A 21,459-nucleotide genomic window follows, 5' to 3' on the forward strand; every position below is an offset into this window, starting at 1 on the left:
CTCGGTACATGAAAGTGGGAATGGCCATTGTTTTAATTGCTTGGAAAATAAAGTAATGGATGTTGAATTGAATTGTTCAGTGTTGGCTTAATATTCCTTGAAAACTTCTGTGTATTTCTGAACATTTCTCTGTATTGATTATCAAGTCGCCTTAACTTATATGCCATTTAATAACTTGTCTGGCCTCACTAATTGTGTTAAATTGAGATGGATTGCATGGAATTAAATGAAACGTTTCAATTAGTGACCAATATTCCAGATATCACATGCTCTAATGAAAGAAAATGCATATGTCCAACCCTCATACAAAATGTCTGATTATATTAGGCCTGCTAAGTGATATATCATATGAGATTTCTGCCAGTCAGCTACATCATGGATTTCTGGCTACCATTTAAATGAAGAAAAGAAACTCTTAAGTTCTCAATTATTGTTATTTTGATAGATTCATGCGTTCATGAGTTTTTTTTACTGAAATGCATATATACTTTTTTACTACAATTTTGTTTCATTTAATATAAATTATTTATGAACAATCAAAACAAATAGCACTTAAAAAAATATGGGGTTGTTTATTTTGAATGGAATTGCTGATTACCCTCACACTTGTTCTTGTGTGGGTCAAAGAAGGTTCAAGAATGGTCTTCACTTATTCATTAGTTGTAATAAAGTGGAACTTCAACCTTAGAGTCATTAGAAAATACAAAGAAAAGGAGCTATCTGGTTCTTAAATTACCTTTTTCTTTCTTGACAATAAACTTGTGCCTGTATCAATATATATTTAATAAGTTGTATAAACTAGAGAATTATATATTCCGTGGGCAGGTTTATCTACTGATTTCATGACCTGACCCCAGTTCATGGTCAATTCTAGTATTTCTTAATCCGGTACATTATTTCATGGATCTGTTCTTTATTTCTGTCATGTTCTTTATTTTATGGTCATGGTCTTTATTTTATGATCTTGTCCTTTTTCCCCACTATCCTGTTCTTTATTTCATGATATTAATATTGTCCTTTTCCCACTTTCCTGTCCTTTATTTGATGATCTTGCTCTATTTCTCATTATTCTGTCCTCTATTTGATGATCTTGCTCTGTTTCTCATTATCCTGTCCTTAATTTGATGACCTTGCCCCCTTTTTCTCATCATCCTTTATTTGATGATTTTGTCTTTTATCTCACTAACCCATTCTTTATTTGATGATCTTGCCCCCTTTATCTATCCTGACCTTTACTTTAACCATTATATATTTTACAACGATTGTGAAGGAAGCTATGATAACTTATACTAAGTCACTCTCGTTGGCACGATGTTATGCAAGAGTGTGGTCTTGTGATGTGGGGGAAACCGGAGTACCCAGAGAAAACCCACTTGTCCGGCTTGGTGACCACTAACCAAACTCACATGCGCCCAGGTCGGGAATCGAACCCGGGTCGCCTTGGTGAAAAGCGAGTGCGCTAACCACTGCGCTAACCGGACAACCTGTATCCTGACCTTTATTTGATGATCTTGCTCTATTTCTCATTATCCTGTCCTCTATTTGATGATCTTGCTCTGCTTCTCATTATCCTGCTCATTATCCTGTCCTCTATTTGATGATCTTGCTCTGCTTTTCATTATCCGGCTCACTATCCTGTCCTCTATTTGATGATCTTGCTCTGCTTCTCATTATCCTGCTCACTATCCTGTCCTTTATTTGATGATCTTGCTCTGCTTCTTATTATCCTGCTCACTATCCTATCCTCTAGTTGATGATCTTGCTCTGCTTCTCATTATCCTGCTCACTATCCTGACCTTTATTTGATGAGCTTGCCCTCTTTTTCATTATCCTGTCCTTTATCTCATGATTTTGTTATTTACCTCATGATCATGTCCTTTATGTAATAGTCCTGTCCTTCGTACATTTATGATCCTAGCCTTTATTTATGTCCATTATTTCATGGTTCTGTTCTTTATTTCATGGTTTGCCTTTTTCCCTGATGGTTTTATCCATTATTTTTATAGTCATGTTCTTTATCTTATGGTTCCTACCTCTATTTCAGAGCACCAGATGAAGTACAAGGGTATGTCGAACCACCTTCCCCGCCCTGATCTCCTTCACCACATTGTGGAAGACTTCCTCACAACCTGGGATGCCTCTACTTCACACATCTTACCTCTACGCAGATTCCTCGAAAATGTTCTCAATAAAGATATGCGCAACTACTTTGCTGAAGACTGCATGGAGATGGCTCTGACAAATCTGGATGTGCCATATTCGTGTCAGGAGTTTTACATGAATGGGGCGGGGCTAGCTGGGTCAACTCTGCACATGAGTAAATGAGATTGATTGTTATTAGATTCATAGAAATTCATGTTTGATATATGTTAAGAAACATACATGGCTTCTGGGATCTTTTAAGACATTCTCCTTGTATTTTACTCCCCTGATATAAATGCTAATGTTTATGTTATATGCTGTATCATGTCTGATAAAATATTTTTTTTGTGGGGGTGCGGGGCACTTAATTTAGACAGAACCATTAGCTCTGTGTATCAATAGGTTTCGTAATAGAATGCATCTTGTTTATTGTTAGGAATGAAAACATATTGTTACAATGATATTCATTATGCAGTAATTTTCCTTTAAAATCAGTATTTATTCATGGTTTGCTACAAATAGTTCCCTTGGAGCATGTGCCTTATTATACTGAGTGCTACATTCTTTACTTCTCTTACAAAATGCATAAATGGCTGCTGTTTTTCATCATTAGTATCTTTTGTGTCCAAAGCTATGTTATCTGGTTTTGTTGTTTTGTAAAGTTAACACTTAAAGAACTACAGGAAATGGACCGTTAAAAACATGATCTGTAATGTGTGTTTATGTTTCAAGGTAGTATGTATTAAATAGATCTATTTTTGAATCCCCCTGTAATCACCCATATTGGGTTACCTTGTTTATTGATAATGATTAGTTCAAGAAGTATATTTGAAGCAAATATGTTGTTGAGCAAAATATATTCAGTATTCTTGATTTTAACTGCTGCAATTCAGATTTTATATTGCATAAAATTCATAGACCTGTTATACTTGCATTCATAACCTGCACAAAATTATAGAAGTTTGTTAATTATAGAAGTTTGTTTTTGATTTTTTTTTCTTATTGAAACTTTTATGTTGAGAAATGGCAAATCACTATATATATTGATTATGCCAAAGCCGTTGGTTTTACAGAAGATTTTGGTAGAAAATCTTTACCAAATATACCATTATGGCTACATCTTTCAACTAAGTAATTCTTGATTTAATCGTGTTCGTATTTATTCTTTCATTTTTTCAAATACATGTAGTTTTATATCCTGTTTTGTTTATCTTTATTGCTTACGAAGTGTTAGGAATTGTTTTCAATTAGCACTGGAATCAAACATTACCTACAAGCGAATACGACTTATTTGTCAAAACTGTTTTTGTTATTTTTATCCATATTGTTATGCTCAAACACTTTGGCATATTAGCCTTCCTTTTATACATATATACATGTTCTACTTGCCATGATATTTTTTTAATTTACACTTTGATAAACATATATAAATACTGGTAAAAGCTTTACACACAATTCTGCATTTGGATGCTGAATAAAGATATATTATGGATCAAATATTGATTATTTACATTTTTTAATTGTTAACACATGTGAAATAAATCCAAAATATTTTGTTAAAATTAATTGATAATGATTTGTTTAAATCTATTATGCAGAATGTTGGATCATACATCAGCTATCATAACTCACCAACCTCTTTCTGAAGCCTTTCTCGGATATACTTTCAAACTCTCCCTTTATGCTTCTTATCGCCTGTGCCTTCCATTTTGCTTTCTCTTTCTTGCTTGATTGGAGACGTAGCACTAAACTTGCATCTTATATAATCATGTACATTTATAGTCTCATTTAGTGAACGTGTAACCTGGGTAACCACTGTGTAAACATTCATTGCTTTTTCAAATTTAGTCACAAAATGTTTTGTTAGTTTATGTAGTCTTGCTTTCATGTATCAAGTTCTTCATACAGATGACCATACGGTGAAACACCTTTAGATGCATTCTTATTCAGTTGAACCAATAAAATTACTTAAGTGTGTGAAAAATGAAAGCATATGGTCTTCAATTTCAATAGGTGTTATTGTTCACCTGTGTCCAGTTCTTCTTATGAGCATGTTTCCATTAGATTTGTTGTAAGGTCATGTATAGGGCGTGGTTAAGAACTGTTCACTGACTGACTAACTGTATTACACAGAGAGATTAAGGAGGGTGAAGTCCATATAACAGAAATATCTTTACTTAAAATGAAACCTTCTCTTTACTTTTCTGTTCAATTTCATTTAAAGAGTGTTCAGCTTAATGTATATTCTGCTTTTTAAACATGGAGACACTTCAGTTAGGAAGATGAAAACACCATTATTAAGAGCAAGTTTTTTTATTGAAAAATATTCAATCATAAATTATATATGTTTTATGGCCCCAGTTCGCTGTACACAACAGTGTTTGTAGTTGTACTTGATGGAAACCTTTATACTGTTGTTTGTTTCTCACTTTTCATGCAATTCACTTCTTTGTTATTAAAATTGTTTTTGAAATCACACCCATATATTATATTTTTCTAGAAATAAACAAAAACCTGTTCTACCCTTTCTTGTTTCTTTTTGTTCCCAAGCACAAACAATTGGAAAACTCAAAATAGGCTACATACAACTGTTATGAGAAATGGTCATTGTTATGCATTATTACGAGTCAATAAATTGTGCAAATGTTGAGAAAGTTTTAACAATAACTTAAATGAATTGAATTTGAGGAATAGTTGTGTAATTTAAAGTTTTAATTCAAACTAATGCAAGTCAAAACAGGGCTTTAGTTTAAAGTTAATTAAACAAAGAGTAATGTAATTTTATTGTCTGATACCTACATGTATAATGACATTGCTGAAGTTGATGAGATACAAGCATGATGTTGACTTGAGTCCAGAACCATTACCAGGCTGCAGCGTCAACATTGACAGTAAGGGATCTGTCAGGAGCCCATTTCAATCTTCGTCGTAAATTGAAATTATTTCAGTGTATATTTTTTCTTATTTTTACTACATATTTGTGTTAGTTGAACTTTAATGAAACAGGCCCCAGGAGGCTATTATTCGAGTCGTAGACCCCCCCCCCCCCCCCCCCAAAAAAAAAAACAACAACAAAAAAACAAACAACAACAAACAAACAAAAACAACAACAACACACAAACAAAATAAACAGAAAAATATTGCTACTTTTATTGCTATTAATATCCTGGTACCATCAAACATTTATAACAAAACCAGATAAACCATATAATAAAAACAATATCAATAACTTGATGTCATTATGGCACAAAATCCTAGTTGCTTTCTCCAGGATTAAGGCTGGATATGTTACAGTGCTCTTGTCGGTCAGTCTGCTGTTCAATATCATTAAACTGTACAAACATGGCTTCCATATAAAATTCTCTGATTGTTTCAGCAAGCCTATCTTAAAGATTGCAGATTTTATACAATTACACATATGTATCAATAAAACAAGCAAGTAAACATATTTGTTTGCCGTCGTTGTTAACTTTCAAATGGTTACTGCACCGGCAGCTTTATGGATACATTTAAAAGGCTTGTGATGTGCTGTATTTCTTACAAGATTAGAGACAACTGTTTCAGCTCTGCTTGTTTTATTCAAAATAATTTAATATACAAGTACATCTTCAAATATTTTACATTTTAAAGTTAATCACATTTATTAACTTGAACAATCCGCGCAATTAAATGAGATTGTAAAAACAGCATTAATAGAAGCGATTGTTGAATTCAAAAGACTAGTGTTACACAGTTGTAAGTATCAGCAGTTGACGATTGCACACACTTAAATTCCAACAATGGGTTTTGATTTGACGCTTGTCCATTAATCTGTGAACACAGTTTCAACTTTCTCCCGGTTGCCGGTCCCCTCGGCAGATCCCAGCTGAGGTTGATCATCCTGTCGGGTGCTCCTCTCTTCTCGTATGGCACACACCAGCATGTACAGCGGATGGATGGCTGACAGCACACCCGCACATAGCAGAAATACTTCCACCTGCAACAATCATCACAACCTGGGTTGGCTCTCAATCATTTAAATGTCCAATAAAGGAATTTTATTATGTGACCTATAAAAAGGCTGTCTCTCAATGGTATAGAGATAAGTGATGCAAAATATATCATATTTCCCTACTCATATTTATGATCTATAAATTACACCCAGGTCATACCCATTTGATCAGTTACAGAGTGATTTTAGTGTGTTTTAGGTTTTAAATTATCATAACCAATTTTTGCTAAAGTTTTGTTTGCTTGGTCATATTAAATTTGGTAACTTGGAAATTAATAGTGTCATAATTATAATAAATCAGTTGTTGCCTTATGCCTAAGGAGCAATAGAATATGATCTGATAATAACTAGCAGAAAAACATTTCTTTCAATCAATATCAGAACATACCTAGTCAATATTTGTATGTCTGTGATCGCCTTGTGTCCATCGTCCGCCGTAGTTAATCTCAAGTCAAGTTTAAATCTGGGTCATGTGCGGTCAAAAACTAGGTCATGAGGTCAAATCATAGGAAAAGCTTGTTAGCACTCTAAAGGTCACATTTATGACTGCATGTTCATGAAACCTAGTCAGAATGTTTATATTGATTAGCTCTAGGCCAATTCGAATCTGGGTCATGTGCGGTCAAAACTAGGTCACCAGGTCAAATTTAAGGAAAAGCTTGTTAACACTCTAGAGGTTACATTTATAACTGTATCTTCATGAAAGTTGGTCAGAATGTTTATATTAATAATCTCTAAGTCAAGTTCGAATCTGGGTCATGTGCGGTCAAAAACAAGGTCACCAGGCCAAATAATAGGAAAAGCATGTTAACACTCTATAGGCCACATTTATGACCATATGTTCATGGAACTTGATCAGAATGTTATTCTTGATGATTTTTATTGGATCAGGTGAGCAATACAGGGCCTTCAGGGCCCTCTAGTTTCAATAAATAAAAGCACAAGGTGGATAACCTAGCTGTGCATTGACCACCTCTGGCCAACAACTACCAACAAGTGACCAGGCATAGTAAGGCTCCCAATTGCATCACCCAATTATTATAATAAATTGCACCAAGTGAAACCAAGTAAGTAGTTTGGCAAGTAATTAAATAGCTCGGACCTTCGACAAAACATTTTCAGAAAACTGAACATTTTGTTTTGTGTATTCAAGAACAAAATCAGGAGGCCAGACTCATTGAATTAAATATTATGATTTTAGTAAGAATACAAAGGTCAATTAATAGGCTTTTCCAGCGGATACAGATTATTGCAACTCAGCATGTGTCAGATGTGGCAAAGGCTGTACCTGCAAGAAGGACTATAACACTACTACTGCAAGTATATCAAACACAAAGCATCAGAAGAGTAAAACAAAATCCTATGTAAGTTTCACATACATGCTTGGGTCCATTGTGGTAAGACTCTGACCAAGAGAAGAGGGCGTACTGGAACAGACTGAACAGCCCCGCAGCAATCATTGTCACCCCATACAACAGGGCAAAATACTGGCTTGGGAAGCTGAAATAAATAACAGCCCTGCAGCGATCATTGTTATCCCCTACAACAGGACAAAATACTGGCTTGGGAAGCTGGAATAAATAACAGCCCTGCAGCAATCATTTTTATCCCCTACAACAGGGCAAAATACTGGCTTGGGAAGCTGAAATAAATAACGGCCCTACAGCGATCATTGTCACCCCCGTACAACAGGACAAAATATTGGCTTGGGAAGCTGAAATAAATAACAGCCCCACAATGATCATTGTCGCCCCCTACAACAGGGCAAAATACTGGCTTGGGAAGCTGAAATATACTGACTCCGGAAGCTAAAATAAACATGTTTTTTACAAAATACTTCTAACAATGTTTGTTAGTAGAGTTTCCTTATAAGTTCAAAAATACCGGTATGATAAGTACCTGTACTGTAATTCCATTTTTTCAAAATGGTGATCAATAGAAATCATCACTTAACTGACTAATTGAGCCTTATACATTTGGTACCGTATATCACTTAACTGACTTGAGTCTTATACATTTGGTACTGTATATCACTTAACTGACTAAATGAGCCTTATACATTTGATACATTTGATACCGTACATCACTTAACTGACTTGAGCCTAATTTTTGGTACCATACATCACTTAACTGACTTGATGAGCTTTATACATTTGGTACCGTACATCACTTAACTGACTTGAGCCTTATACATTTGGTACCATACATCACTTAACTGACTTGAGCCTTATACATTTGGTACCATACATCACTTAACTGACTTGAGCCTAATTTTTGGTACCATACATCACTTAACTGACTTGATGAGCTTTATACATTTGGTACCGTACATCACTTAACTGACTTGAGCCTTATACATTTGGTACCATACATCACTTAACTGACTTGAGCCTTATACATTTGGTACCATGCATCACTTAACTGACTTGAGCCTTATACATTTGGTACCATACATCACTTAACTGACTTGAGCCTTATACATTTGGTACCATACATCACTTAACTGACTAAATGAGCCTTATACATTTGGTACCGTATATCACTTAACTGACTAAATGAGCCTTATACATTTGGTACCATACATCACTTAACTGACTTGAGCCTTATACATTTGGTACCGTATATCACTTAACTGACTTGAGCCTTATACATTTGGTACCGTATATCACATAACTGACTTGAGCCTTATACATTTGGTACTGTATATCACTTAACTGACTAAATGAGCCTTATACATTTGGTACCTTACATCACTTAACTGACTTGAGCCTTATACATTTGGTACCATACATCACTTAACTGACTTGAGCCTTATACATTTGGTACCATACATCACTTAACTGACTTGAGCCTTATACATTTGGTACCATACATCACTTAACTGACTTGAACCTTATACATTTGGTTCCATACATCACTTAACTGACTTGAGCCTTATACATTTGGTACCATACATCACTTAACTGACTTGAGCCTTATACATTTGGTACCATACATCACTTAACTGACTTGAGCCTTATACATTTGGTACCGTACATCACTTAACTGACTAAATGAGACTTATACATTTGGTACCGTACATCACTTAACTGACTAAATGAGCCTTATACATTTGGTACCATACATCACTTAACTGACTTGAGCCTTATACATTTGGTACCATACATCACTTAACTGACTAAATGAGCCTTATACATTTGGTACCATACATCACTTAACTGACTTGAGCCTTATACATTTGGTACCATACATCACTTAACTGACTTGAGCCTTATACATTTGGTACCGTACATCACTTAACTGACTAAATGAGACTTATACATTTGGTACCGTACATCACTTAACTGACTAAATAAGACTAATACATTTGGTACCATACATCACTAAACTGACTTGAGCCTTATACATTTGGTACCATACATCACTTAACTGACTTGAGCCTTATACATTTGGTACCATACATCACTTAACTGACTTGAGCCTTATACATTTGGTACCATACATCACTTAACTGACTAAATGAGCCTTATACATTTGGTACCGTACATCACTTAACTGACTTGAGCCTTATACATTTGGTACCATACATCACTTAACTGACTAAATGAGCCTTATACATTTGGTACAGTATATCACTTAACTGACTAAATGAGCCTTATACATTTGGTACAGTACATGTCCATGCAATTAAGGCTTTTTCTTTTTATTCTAGAAATTTCCAATGTGAATTTATTAGGATAGGTTGCCTTTTCAAATCAGGCATGTGGGAATCCTGAGGTAAGACAACAGTGTACTTTTGTTTCTTGTTTGTTCCCAAGAATGAAACACATTTTTATCGGAAAGTTTCTTTGATAATGACAAGGATAACAGTTATGATCATTTTATCTTCATATTATTAACGGTTATCTCTTATTTTCCCCTTAATGAAGCTAATCAACCCCTGAAAACTGAGTATGACATTTTGTCATCTCTGAGTGGTGCTGATTTTCCAAGTATAATGATACCCATAAGTCTTGGTTCACTAGTTTAGATCTAATGATTAGGCCAGTTATAGACTTGGCATTCTGTCAGATTCTTGAGGCACTATAATTTGAGTTGTAAATAGAAACTCAAGAGTTGTTAGCAAAAATTAACATTTCTTATAAAGCTGATTACAGCCTGTTTTGCAATTTAATATTGATGCTTATAATTTTCTGCAAGTCTATAATCTCATAAAATCAGAACATAATTTCAAGTTATCGTGTAATCAGTGTCTAATTCATTGATGATGAGATCATAGCACTCAATTATAACAGCCTATGAGTCACCTGAACTGAACAAATTTAGTTTCAACCCTTAGTATATGCAGACAAGAACAGTGGTAAAACTTAAACACAGTGTTCTTCCCAGCATAGATCTCAGCTAGAACATGAACTAATCATACTGGGTTTCCACCTTAACAGGACACTCAAAGACTGTGTTGGCAGAAAAAGGAAAAATATCGGGTTTAAATTGTGTTTATGTCAACTCACATTTCTTGAATAAAAGCAGCTGCCACACTGTACAGGAATGATCGTAATAGAGTCATGACGATAAATATCACATACAACACTGCAGGGCTGGGGACCAACACCAGAACTGACAGGACGACAGTCAGTAGACTGGCCAGACTGACCGGCAACAGAGCTGGCATCAGTCTCCTATATAGCTTGGACTGGCCACCTGCAGTATGAAAATAAAGCATTGACTAAATTGTGCTTTTGTACATGTATTTTTCAATGAAGCTGAATAATTGCGGTTGGGTTTTTTTAAAACACAAAAGAAGTTAATACTTTATAGACTTTTAACACCAGTAATACATAACCTCTTGAATTTTTACAGCTTAGAGTTTATGCTAGGATAGATTATAAATAAACAAGAGAAAAATGGTAATGTCATCAGAAATTCTACTATTTTGAATGCACAGGATTATTTTTATTTTGAGGGGAGGGATGGAAAACTAGCTATATTTTTTGTAAGTGATTTAACATATATTAACCAAGAATAACATTACAGTTTACCTTTAAATATTGCCTTTTGACTGTCATACACAATGCCAGCCAGAAATGAGGTGAAAAGCCCACCCATCATTGTGTAGAAACATGCATTCGTGAAATAGCTCACTGCAAAACAATCCACATTACACAAAAACCTTTTTAATTCTTTGTACAAACATAACATGAAAAGAAAATCAAGCTGACTTCGCTGTCTGCAACACTTACTAAATGGCTATGACATAAGGTACCTTCACTGAGAGAGATAAAGATACCATATTTTTCATGTTTAAGTACTAAATATACTGAGTTCAATGGTAAATAATTTGTCATACAAATTCAAACAATGGCATTTAACTTTGGAATTTAACTAAATGCAGAGAAATTGATATTTATTATACGAAAAGTTCAAATGCATGTGTTGGTATTGAGATAATTAGAAAAAAGACATTGCATGCACAACTTTCACCAACAAGAGCTGTCACAGAGACAGCGCGCTCGACTATTCCGCCGCTTTTCAGTGTAAGGATTGAAAAGTTTTGGCGAAACATGCATGGATCACTGTTAGATTATATTTCAATGCAATACATGCTGTGCGGAGATATTAACATAAATGTGGTTACATGCAAAATTTTAACCAGAATTTTTAGGTGTAATAATAAAGGGCCATTATTTGCAAAACACAGTTATCTAACTTGGTTATTCAATTAGGTTGGTTGGTTGAATACCATTGTATAAAGTCTCAATGCAATACATAAAGTAGTTGCTGAGATATTATCCTATGTGTGCTAACATGCAAGACCTTAACCAGAATTTCTAAGTCACATAATAAAGAGGCAAAAATTATATAATATGAAAGAAAGAGTTATCTTACTTGATTAAATAAGAAGGTTTGGAGCCTGTGTGTAAAGTTTCAATGCAATACTTGATGTATTCGCTGAGGTATTGTCTTAAAAGTGGTTACATGCAAAACCTTAACCAGAATTTCTATGTCGAATAAAAAAGGGGCCATTACTTGAATTTAATGCAATTTAGAGTTATCTTACTTGGTTATTTAGGTAGATTGGATGGTTGAGTACCATTGTATCAAGTCTCAATGCAATACCTCAAGCAGTTGCTGAAATATTAACCTATGTGTGCTTGCACGCAAAACCTTAACCAGAATTTCTAAGTCGAATAATAAAGGGCAAATATTTGCATTAATGCAAACTAGAGTTATCTAACTTGGTAAATTGAGTAGGTTTGATGGTTGAGTACCATTGTATCAAGTCTCAATGCAATACCTCAAGCAGTTGTGGAGATATTAACCTATGTGTGCTTGCACGCAAAACCTTAACCAGAATTTCTAAGTCAAATAATAAAGGCCTATTATTTGCATTAAATGCAAAGTAGAGTAATCTAACTTGGTTAATTAAGTAGGTTGGATGGTTGAGTACCATTGTATCAAGTCTCAATGCAATACCTCAAGTAGTTGCTGAGATATTAACCTATGTGTGCTTGCACGCAAAACCTTAACCAGAATTTCTAAGTCAAATAATAAAGGCCTATTTTTCGCATTAAATGCAAAGTAGAGTTATCAAACTTGGTTAATTAGGTAGGTTGGATGGTTGAGTACCATTGTATAAAGTTGTTGAGATATTAACCTATGTGTGCTTGCACGCAAAACCTTAACCAAGGGGTGACGCCGACGCCGACGCTTGGGTGAGTAGTATAGCTCTCCTTATTCTTCAAATAGTCGAGCTAAAAAGGGCCATAGATTGACAATACTGTGATCATGTGAAAAACTGTATTACAAATAAACTAAAACTTACAGGCATAATTAGGAAATTATAAACTCTTGTTGCATTTTAACTGATACCAGACCTTGTTGTGTGTCATTGTCAAGGACTCGGGTAAGGAAGGTGTTGAGGTTTCCTATGAAAAAGTAGAAACGAAGTTGAAGGATGCACAGCCAGAGACTGTGGGTGAGGAAAAGGGGCTGTCTCAGGTAGCTACTCAAGGGCTGGGTGTCTGCCAGGGAAGGACGCCGACCTACAATGAGAATGAGAGAGGCGCATGATTCACCAGCCTGGTGTGGGGTTGTTATATACAAGTATATAGACCCTATTCCAGCCTTGTCTACATACAAACTGTATAACCATTGCTTGGGATATACATGATACAGGTATTTGCATACCTTTTTTGGTTTCAGTTCACATTCTAAGTCATATCCAAATGCAAAATGCCTATCAGCAATCTGATGCTTACCCCTGACCCGGTATTCCATAACTGTCATGCTTCTTTGTCTTGGTAACTGTGCCCTCTTTTTCAATAGACCTTCAGATAACCGCCGTCCACCCTCATCACCTTGGCAACCTGTTGTCGGGTCTTCCCGCTGTTCAATGAAGCCTTTAGGGAGAAACAGGAATGTGCTAACCAGTGTCATCACATGCATGCCACACAGCACAGCAAAGCCTTTCTGGTGTGAGAACCCTCTGTGGAAACCTAGCTGATCAAACAATACACTGTCAATTAATATAAATATTTATACAAGTATACTTTTAACATTTCAAACAAAAGTGAATCAATATAAATGGAATGAAATGAAATGAAATAGAACAGAACAGAGCAGAGAGAAACAGAAGTAAATACCTTAAATTTCCATTAATTTACAGTACCGTAACAATATATTTGCAATAAAATTGATATAACATCAACTATTTAAAGACTTTCACATGGCCCTGGTAGTTCAGTGGTAGAGTGTCAATTTATGTTGCGGAAGGTCCTGGGTTCCATCCAAGAACCCACCATTACAAGACATTAAAAAATGGTACCAGGAGCTCCCCAAGGGTGCTCAGCATTTGAGGTAATACTGAGAAATCTAGATTACTCAAGACTACTTAAAACCCAGGATATTTGTCACATATCATTCATTTATGAAGTTATGACAGCGAATGGTGTGTCAAGCCAATGTCAGCTACCCAATGCCTTTATAAATTCTAAAAACAACAAAATATCCATTACCTTGATGACAAGGAACACAGCTGATGACATGTCATAACCTCCAACTATCAAGCCAACAACTGAAGAACTTCCAGACTTGAACAGGTTAGACACCTGCAGATATAAAAGGACAATACAGGTAAATGTACCCTTCAAGACCTCATCAAATTCACTGTAAAATGAAACATTTCCTAGATCATCAATGGGCCATAAGTCCATGAAAATGAAACAAAACAGAATCAAATTTAGATGTGCTTATTTCCACTTGACATCTAAGATGAAAAATCCACAAGCAGAATATAAGTACTTTTGGTAACAAAATTTCAAGGCAGAGATAACCTGCCCATACACATATTGTCCAAGATTGTTGATACCCAAGCTTCTTCAATTAGCGGGTGGGCAATAAAGGCTGGTTATGGAACTTCTGCTTTTACGCAATTGTCTAAGTTTGGTCAAACACTTCCTAAGTTAGAGCCTGGACAACGAACAGTTTTTCTAATTTAAGCAATTAATGGGTCATAACTCAGTGACTGAGGCGACATGGATGGTTATCAAATATGACAAGATCTTTAGCCTGAACACACACTGTCGGGTGATGATTAGACAAAAGCTTCTCTAGCGTGTGCCTGGACATTTGATAAGAGCCATTACTCAGTAAAAAGGAAATGAAAACTTACATTTAATGTGCCCAGATATTTTCATACTTAAACCATTCCACAGAAAACTTCCTAAAACAATATCAGAGCAAATGCTTTAACAAGAGTTTATGTAGGGCCTGTAACTCTGCATTAGATAAGCACATGGAGTTACTGACCCTGGCAATTTCATTCCAAAGTTTGATCAAATGCTTTGGGTACTTACCTGTGTATTCGTGACAAAAACAGGAAGGCCTCCAATACCAATCAAGGAGAGCCCTGGAAACATCAGCCATGGACGATCTGTGACAGAAACAAACACATGAACATATGAGGCACTGGCATTCTCATGATTTGACAGTCTGCCCAAGATAGCACGAATATTGCTGGCATAACTGGTATGTTTGATTAAATATGGCTCAAACATTAGTCAGCAGGTAACTGTGACTTTATTTAATATAATTAATTTTTAATTATGTCGTTATCAATGTTTTATTAACATGTACATGACCCCGTAATTTTTCATGCTCACCTTTACTTAGAAACACAAAACAAAGGCTCCCGGCTATGAAGAACGGACTGAAAAATACAAGTTCTGTCATAATAACTTACATTAACAGTAAGTTCTGTCATAATAACTTACATTAACAGTAAGTTCTGTCACAATAACTTACATTAACAGTAAGTTCTGTCACAATAACTTACATTAACAGTAAGTTCTGTCACAATAGCTTGCATTAACAGTAAGTTCTGTCACAATAGCTTGCATTAACAGTAAGTTCTGTCACAATAGCTTGCATAAACAGTAAGTTCTGTCACAATAGCTTGCATTAACAGTAAGTTCTGTCACAATAACTTGCATTAACAGTAAGTTCTGTCACAATAACTTGCATTAACAGTAAGTTCTGTCACAATCGCTTGCATTAACAGTAAGTTCTGTCACAATCGCTTGCATTAACAGTAAGTTCTGTCACAATAACTTGCATTAACAGTAAGTTCTGTCACAATCGCTTGCATTAACAGTAAGTTCTGTCACAATCGCTTGCATTAACAGTAAGTTCTGTCACAATAACTTGCATTAACAGTAAGTTCTGTCACAATCGCTTGCATTAACAGTAAGTTCTGTCACAATCGCTTGCATTAACAGTAAGTTCTGTCACAATCGCTTGCATTAACAGTAAGTTCTGTCATAATAGCTTGCATTAACAGTAAGTTCTGTCACAATAGCTTGCATTAACAGTAAGTTCTGTCACAATAGCTTGCATTAACAGTAAGTTCTGTCACAATAACTTGCATTAACAGTAAGTTCTGTCACAATAACTTGCATTAACAGTAAGTTCTGTCACAATAACTTACATTAACAGTAAGTTCTGTCACAATAACTTACATTAACAGTAAGTTCTGTCACAATAACTTGCATTAACAGTAAGTTCTGTCACAATAACTTGCATTAACAGTAAGTTCTGTCACAATAACTTGCATTAACAGTAAGTTCTGTCACAATAACTTGCATTAACAGTAAGTTCTGTCACAATAACTTACATTAACAGTAAGTTCTGTCATAATAACTTACATTAACAGTAAGTTCTGTCACAATAACTTACATTAACAGTAATTTCTGTCACAATAGCTTACATTAACCGTAAGTTCCGTCATAATAACTTGCATTAACAGTAAGTTCCGTCATAATAACTTGTATTAACAGTAAACTGTGCTTTAAAATTGACTGTAAAGTTTATTCATGTTCTTAACAACATCATGCTCATAATATAACACTGATTTTTTGTGTGATATTTTTGTAACAAGAGCACCACAAGCAGGTGCCTTTGTTGTGGCAATATGTGTTCCTAGTTTTATTTGAATATATTTAACAGTTTTTGAGTTGTTGCTTTGGATAGAGTTTCAGTATGTTAACATACATAACACCAGAGCTATGGCAATACCATGACTTTTTCTTTATTGTAAGAATGAACCTCAAATATTACTTTTGGCTGTTATTAGCCATATTTCAAATTTAAACACAAACTGTTTCAACATACAAAGCTATAAGCCTTGTCAGTCTGGTCCCAAGTTTATAGTTGACAGCTCCCATGACAACACAACTCACACAGAAAATGGAGGACGATATGGTGAAACACAGGGACATCCGGCTATCCTGTGCTAGGCATGACTGGCCTTTGGTGACAGTCGCTGTTGTGTTTCCATTATGATTGTTAAGTGTTTCTGTTAAAGTTGAGGATGTTGAATGGATAAAATGAACACTTGGGTTACTAGTATTAAGCTTTCCATTGTTTCTGTACACATTTATATTTGATTTGTTCATTTTATCTACTGAATGAACATGATCATCGTAACCACAGAGGTCAGCGTAGATGCCCTCAGATTTGAAAATGAATACGAGAGATCCCCAGCCATACAGGATTCCGGCGAACAGGAGGCACTCAATGAAAGCCCAGCCAGCCAGGGCATACTTCACCCAGGATCTTTTACTGTCACTTAGCAACATGGTGGAACATGTGCCACTGGACATCACACCTGAAACGGTGTTTATGTTCATATAATAGAACTTGGTAAGTATTGAATTCTCTAATAGACAAAACCAACTCAAAAACTGATGCATTTGTAGGCAAAAACACAATTAAAAGCACAAAAAACATAGACTAACAGACTACCTGAATCTATCAATTAAAAGCACAAAAAACATTGACTAACAGACTAGCTTAATCTATCAATTAAAAGCACAAAAACATTGACTAACAGACTAGCTTAATCTATCAATTAAAAGCACAAAAAACGTTGACATACAGACTAGCTTAATCTATCAATTAAAAGCACAAAAACATTGACTAACAGACTAGCTTAATCTATCAATTAAAAGCACAAAAAACATTGACTAACAGACTAGCTTAATCTATCAATTAAAAGCACAAAAAACATTGACTAACAGACTAGCTTAATCTATCAATTAAAAGCACAAAATACATTGACTAACAGACTATCTTAATCTATCAATTAAAAGCACAAAAAAACATTGACTAACAGACTAGCTTAATCTATCAATTAAAAGCACAAAAAACATTGACTAACATACTACCTTAATCTATCAATTAAAAGCACAAAAACATTGACTAACATACTACCTTAATCTATCAATTAAAAGCACAAAAACATTGACTAACAGACTACCTAAATCTATCAATTAAAAGCACAAAAAACATTGACTAACAGACTAGCTTAATCTATCAATTAAAAGCACAAAAAACATTGACTAACAGACTAGCTTAATCTATCAATTAAAAGCACAAAATACATTGACTAACAGACTACCTTAATCTATCAATTAAAAGCACAAAAACATTGAATAACAGACTAGCTTAATCTATCAATTAAAAGCACAAAAACATTGACTAACAGACTACCTGAATCTATCAATTAAAAGCACAAAATACATTGACTAACAGACTACCTTAATCTATCAATTAAAAGCACAAAAAAAAACATTGACTAACAGACTACCTTAATCTATCAATTAAAAGCACAAAAAACATTGACTAACAGACTACCTTAATCTATCAATTAAAAGCACAAAATACATTGACTAACAGACTAGCTTAATCTATCAATTAAAAGCACAAAAAACATTGACTAACAGACTACATTAATCTATCAATTAAAAGCACAAAAACATTGACTAACAGACTACCTTAATCTATCAATTAAAAGCACAAAATACATTGACTTAAGCTGTCACACATTTTAGATTTATAGAATTTAAAAAACAAAACAATACTTTACATTTTAGGATATTTTGGATACCTTTAAATATCCTCACTTTTGAACTTTAAGTTTATCTAACCTGTAGTTTTATCCTTAAAATTTTAAACCACACTTTAACTACAAATGTGAGTTTATATACATACTTCTCTAGTTTATATTCAGTTACTGCACATATATTGATCAGTATGATGTTAAACCATGTCTCTTATGTGTTCCAATAATAATGCTAAGGGTCCATGTACTTTAGATATAAAAATGAGATTATTAATAAAAATCTGTTTGTTTCAAGGACACATATCTCTTTCAACAAGCGCTGTCACAGGAATGTGACAAATGCACCTGAGGGTTCTGTAGGACAGATAGCCATTTGTATTTGAGTCTATATGAACAGATATATGGTATATTAAATGAAATTTTATGTTTAAAAGAATGAAGAGAAAAATAACTAGCCTTGGATGAATGATTTTAAATGAATGGTGTAGGTAAATGACTTTATCATGTTTACTGTATTGAAATCATGGTTTCCATTATCAATAGGGATTATTTGCTGGTAGTGTTCAAACTGTCTACCAAATTTGAGGCTCCTAAGACCAAGTGTTTATAACTAATTGACCGTAACCTTTGATCAACTGACCTCAAAGAATATTGCTGGAAGTGATGGATGCTCCCCATATGCCCATATTTAATGAAATGGCACAAATACTAATACAATGTGCTGGTAGAAGGTAAGTTATTGTAGCATTATTATACACAAGGTGGATTAATTCTTAACATGGAGAGATATGTAGGGCAGGATTATGGTTATTGAACATGGCACTTTCTCTCAATCCCTACAGTATTTTCAAAGATATGACCAGGACAAGCACCAATCATGAAAAATGGTTAAGGGGAATTAACTGAAGGTAGTAAGAACCTAATTTCGAACCACTTCCTTGAAACTCTTGTTCATTGCACCTCCTCTTATTGCCATCTATCTCTATACAAAGTTTTATTTTGATCCCATAAGTAGTATTGAAGCTGGGACCTGGACAAGCACCAATTATGAAAAACTGGTTAATTGGACATAACTTAACAAATATGCATGACAGGATTATGGATTTTGTGCACTGTTTTTCCTCTCATTGCCATCTATTTATATAACAAGTTTTATTTCATTCCCATCAGAAGTTTTGATGTTTTTTTTCTTGACAAGAGTGTGACAGAATGAAGGACAGACAGACAAAGCGGCAGCTATATTCTCTCTCTTTGGGGTGTATAAAAATCATTAGGGGGTCATGTGTTGGTCATGGCCAACCTGTTAACCAAATTTGAGGTCCTTGCCAACAGCACTCTTCAGTTATTAATTGGAAACAGTTTTTCAACTCATGGTCAAAATGACCAAGACCTTTGACCTACTGACCTCAAAATCATTATGGTTTGTCTAATGTCCATGACCACCCTTCCTACCAAGTCCGAGGTCCCTTGGGCCCAGTATTCTTCGGTTAATGATCAGAAAAGTATTTCAGTATGTCACCACCACCTTGACCTTTGATCATCTGCTGTTCATGACCAATCTGCCTACCAAGTTTGAGGTCCGTGGACCTTAGAATACCCCAGTTATTGTAAAACCATCGGGACAGACAGACAGACAAACAAACAGTTTGCAGCACCATATGCCATCCTTTGGGGGCATAAAAGAGTATAAATATAGACATGTAAAAAGTTTTTATACTGAGGCTACCTAACAAACTTTTGTTACCATGAAACAGTTTGGAAGATATAGCTCAAATTACAGTGACTTTATCAGGCAGTGAGTACCTGCTTCAAAAGTTTATCTAACAGACTAAGCATCATGAGAAAATAGCGATGTATCCAAGGATTATCTGAAGATATATGGTCATTCATCAACACAGTTAACATGCCCTTTTATCACTAACTTCTTATGATCCTATAACTCAAATATATCACTCAAACACTAAACTTCAGAAATGTCATTGAGCGGTATGAGAATCCTAAATGCTACCCAATAATGCAAAATGTCAACCATGGTATTCTAAAAAGGTCACATGTCTTGTTTATCCAGAATAATGTATCCAGGCATCTGTTTTCCGTCAATAAATTATTTACAAGACATTTTCTGTTGTGTTTCTTCTAATCAATCCTTATCAACTTCATATATTTTCACTTCCATTTGCATTTTTCAAATTGATCAATTAACTTTGTTTTAAGAAGCATTTAAGGAGGGAAATGGAAAATAAACACATTCATAAAGAAACTAAGTCACATTAATATTTTATTTATGTCAGTTTGGTATATTCCATAGCAATTTAACATTTTTATAGAGGCATCAATATAATATATACATTTTTATATATATACAAAAATTTCACCAAATATCATTATAAAAATGGCAAATTCATAACATAACATGTGGCAAAAACATATCTCACACCAGTATACTAATGATATAAGTTTAAATGCTTGATATGGTTGTCATAAAAATGAAGATGTAATACTTAGTGTAGAATGGTAAGTCATGAAGATGTAGATCCAATACATAGTGTAGAATGGTTGTCATGAAGATGCAGATGCAATACATAGTGTAGAATGGTCGTCATGAAGATGCAGATGCAATACATAGTGTAGAATGGTTGTCATGAAGATGCAGATGCAATACATAGTGTAGAATGGTTGTCATGAAGATGCAGATGCAATACATAGTGTAGAATGGTCGTCATGAAGATGTAGATGCAATACATAGTGTAGAATGGTTGTCATGAAGATGTAGATCCAATACATAGTGTAGAATGGTTGTCATGAAGATGTAGATGCAATACATAGTGTAGAATGGTCGTCATGAAGATGTAGATGTAATACTTAGTGTAGAATGGTTGTCATGAAGATGTAGATGTAATACTTAGTGTAGAATGGTCGTCATGAA

The 21,459-nt window shown here is 34.6% G+C and overlaps 2 protein-coding genes across 4 annotated transcripts in view; one reads left to right on the forward strand and one right to left on the reverse strand.

The window, feature by feature from the left end:
* LOC128205924 (FAD-dependent oxidoreductase domain-containing protein 2-like) overlaps positions 1–4,664 on the forward strand; it is a 61,686-nt gene extending 57,022 nt beyond the window's left edge. For all 3 annotated transcript variants that reach the window (XM_052907989.1, XM_052907993.1, XM_052907999.1), the window contains exon 11: positions 2,045–4,664. In XM_052907989.1, the coding sequence (XP_052763949.1) occupies positions 2,045–2,325 (281 nt within the window). In that variant the 3' untranslated portion in view covers positions 2,326–4,664. The remainder of the gene's footprint in view (positions 1–2,044) is intronic.
* Positions 4,665–5,284: 620 nt separating this feature from the next.
* Positions 5,285–18,636, reverse strand: LOC128246765 (equilibrative nucleobase transporter 1-like). Its single transcript, XM_052965190.1, has 11 exons — positions 18,619–18,636; positions 16,802–17,297; positions 15,295–15,341; positions 14,989–15,065; positions 14,149–14,241; positions 13,393–13,633; positions 13,009–13,176; positions 11,173–11,274; positions 10,645–10,834; positions 7,513–7,633; positions 5,285–6,118 (listed from the first exon to the last, which is right to left on the reverse strand). Exons 2-11 carry the CDS (start codon positions 17,290–17,292, stop codon positions 5,948–5,950), a joined length of 1,701 nt encoding a protein of 566 aa, XP_052821150.1. The 5' UTR covers positions 17,293–17,297; positions 18,619–18,636; the 3' UTR covers positions 5,285–5,947.
* Positions 18,637–21,459: the final 2,823 nt, after the last annotated feature.

Source organism: Mya arenaria, chromosome 2, assembly GCF_026914265.1.
Source record: "Mya arenaria isolate MELC-2E11 chromosome 2, ASM2691426v1".
Classification (NCBI taxonomy): domain Eukaryota; kingdom Metazoa; phylum Mollusca; class Bivalvia; order Myida; family Myidae; genus Mya; species Mya arenaria.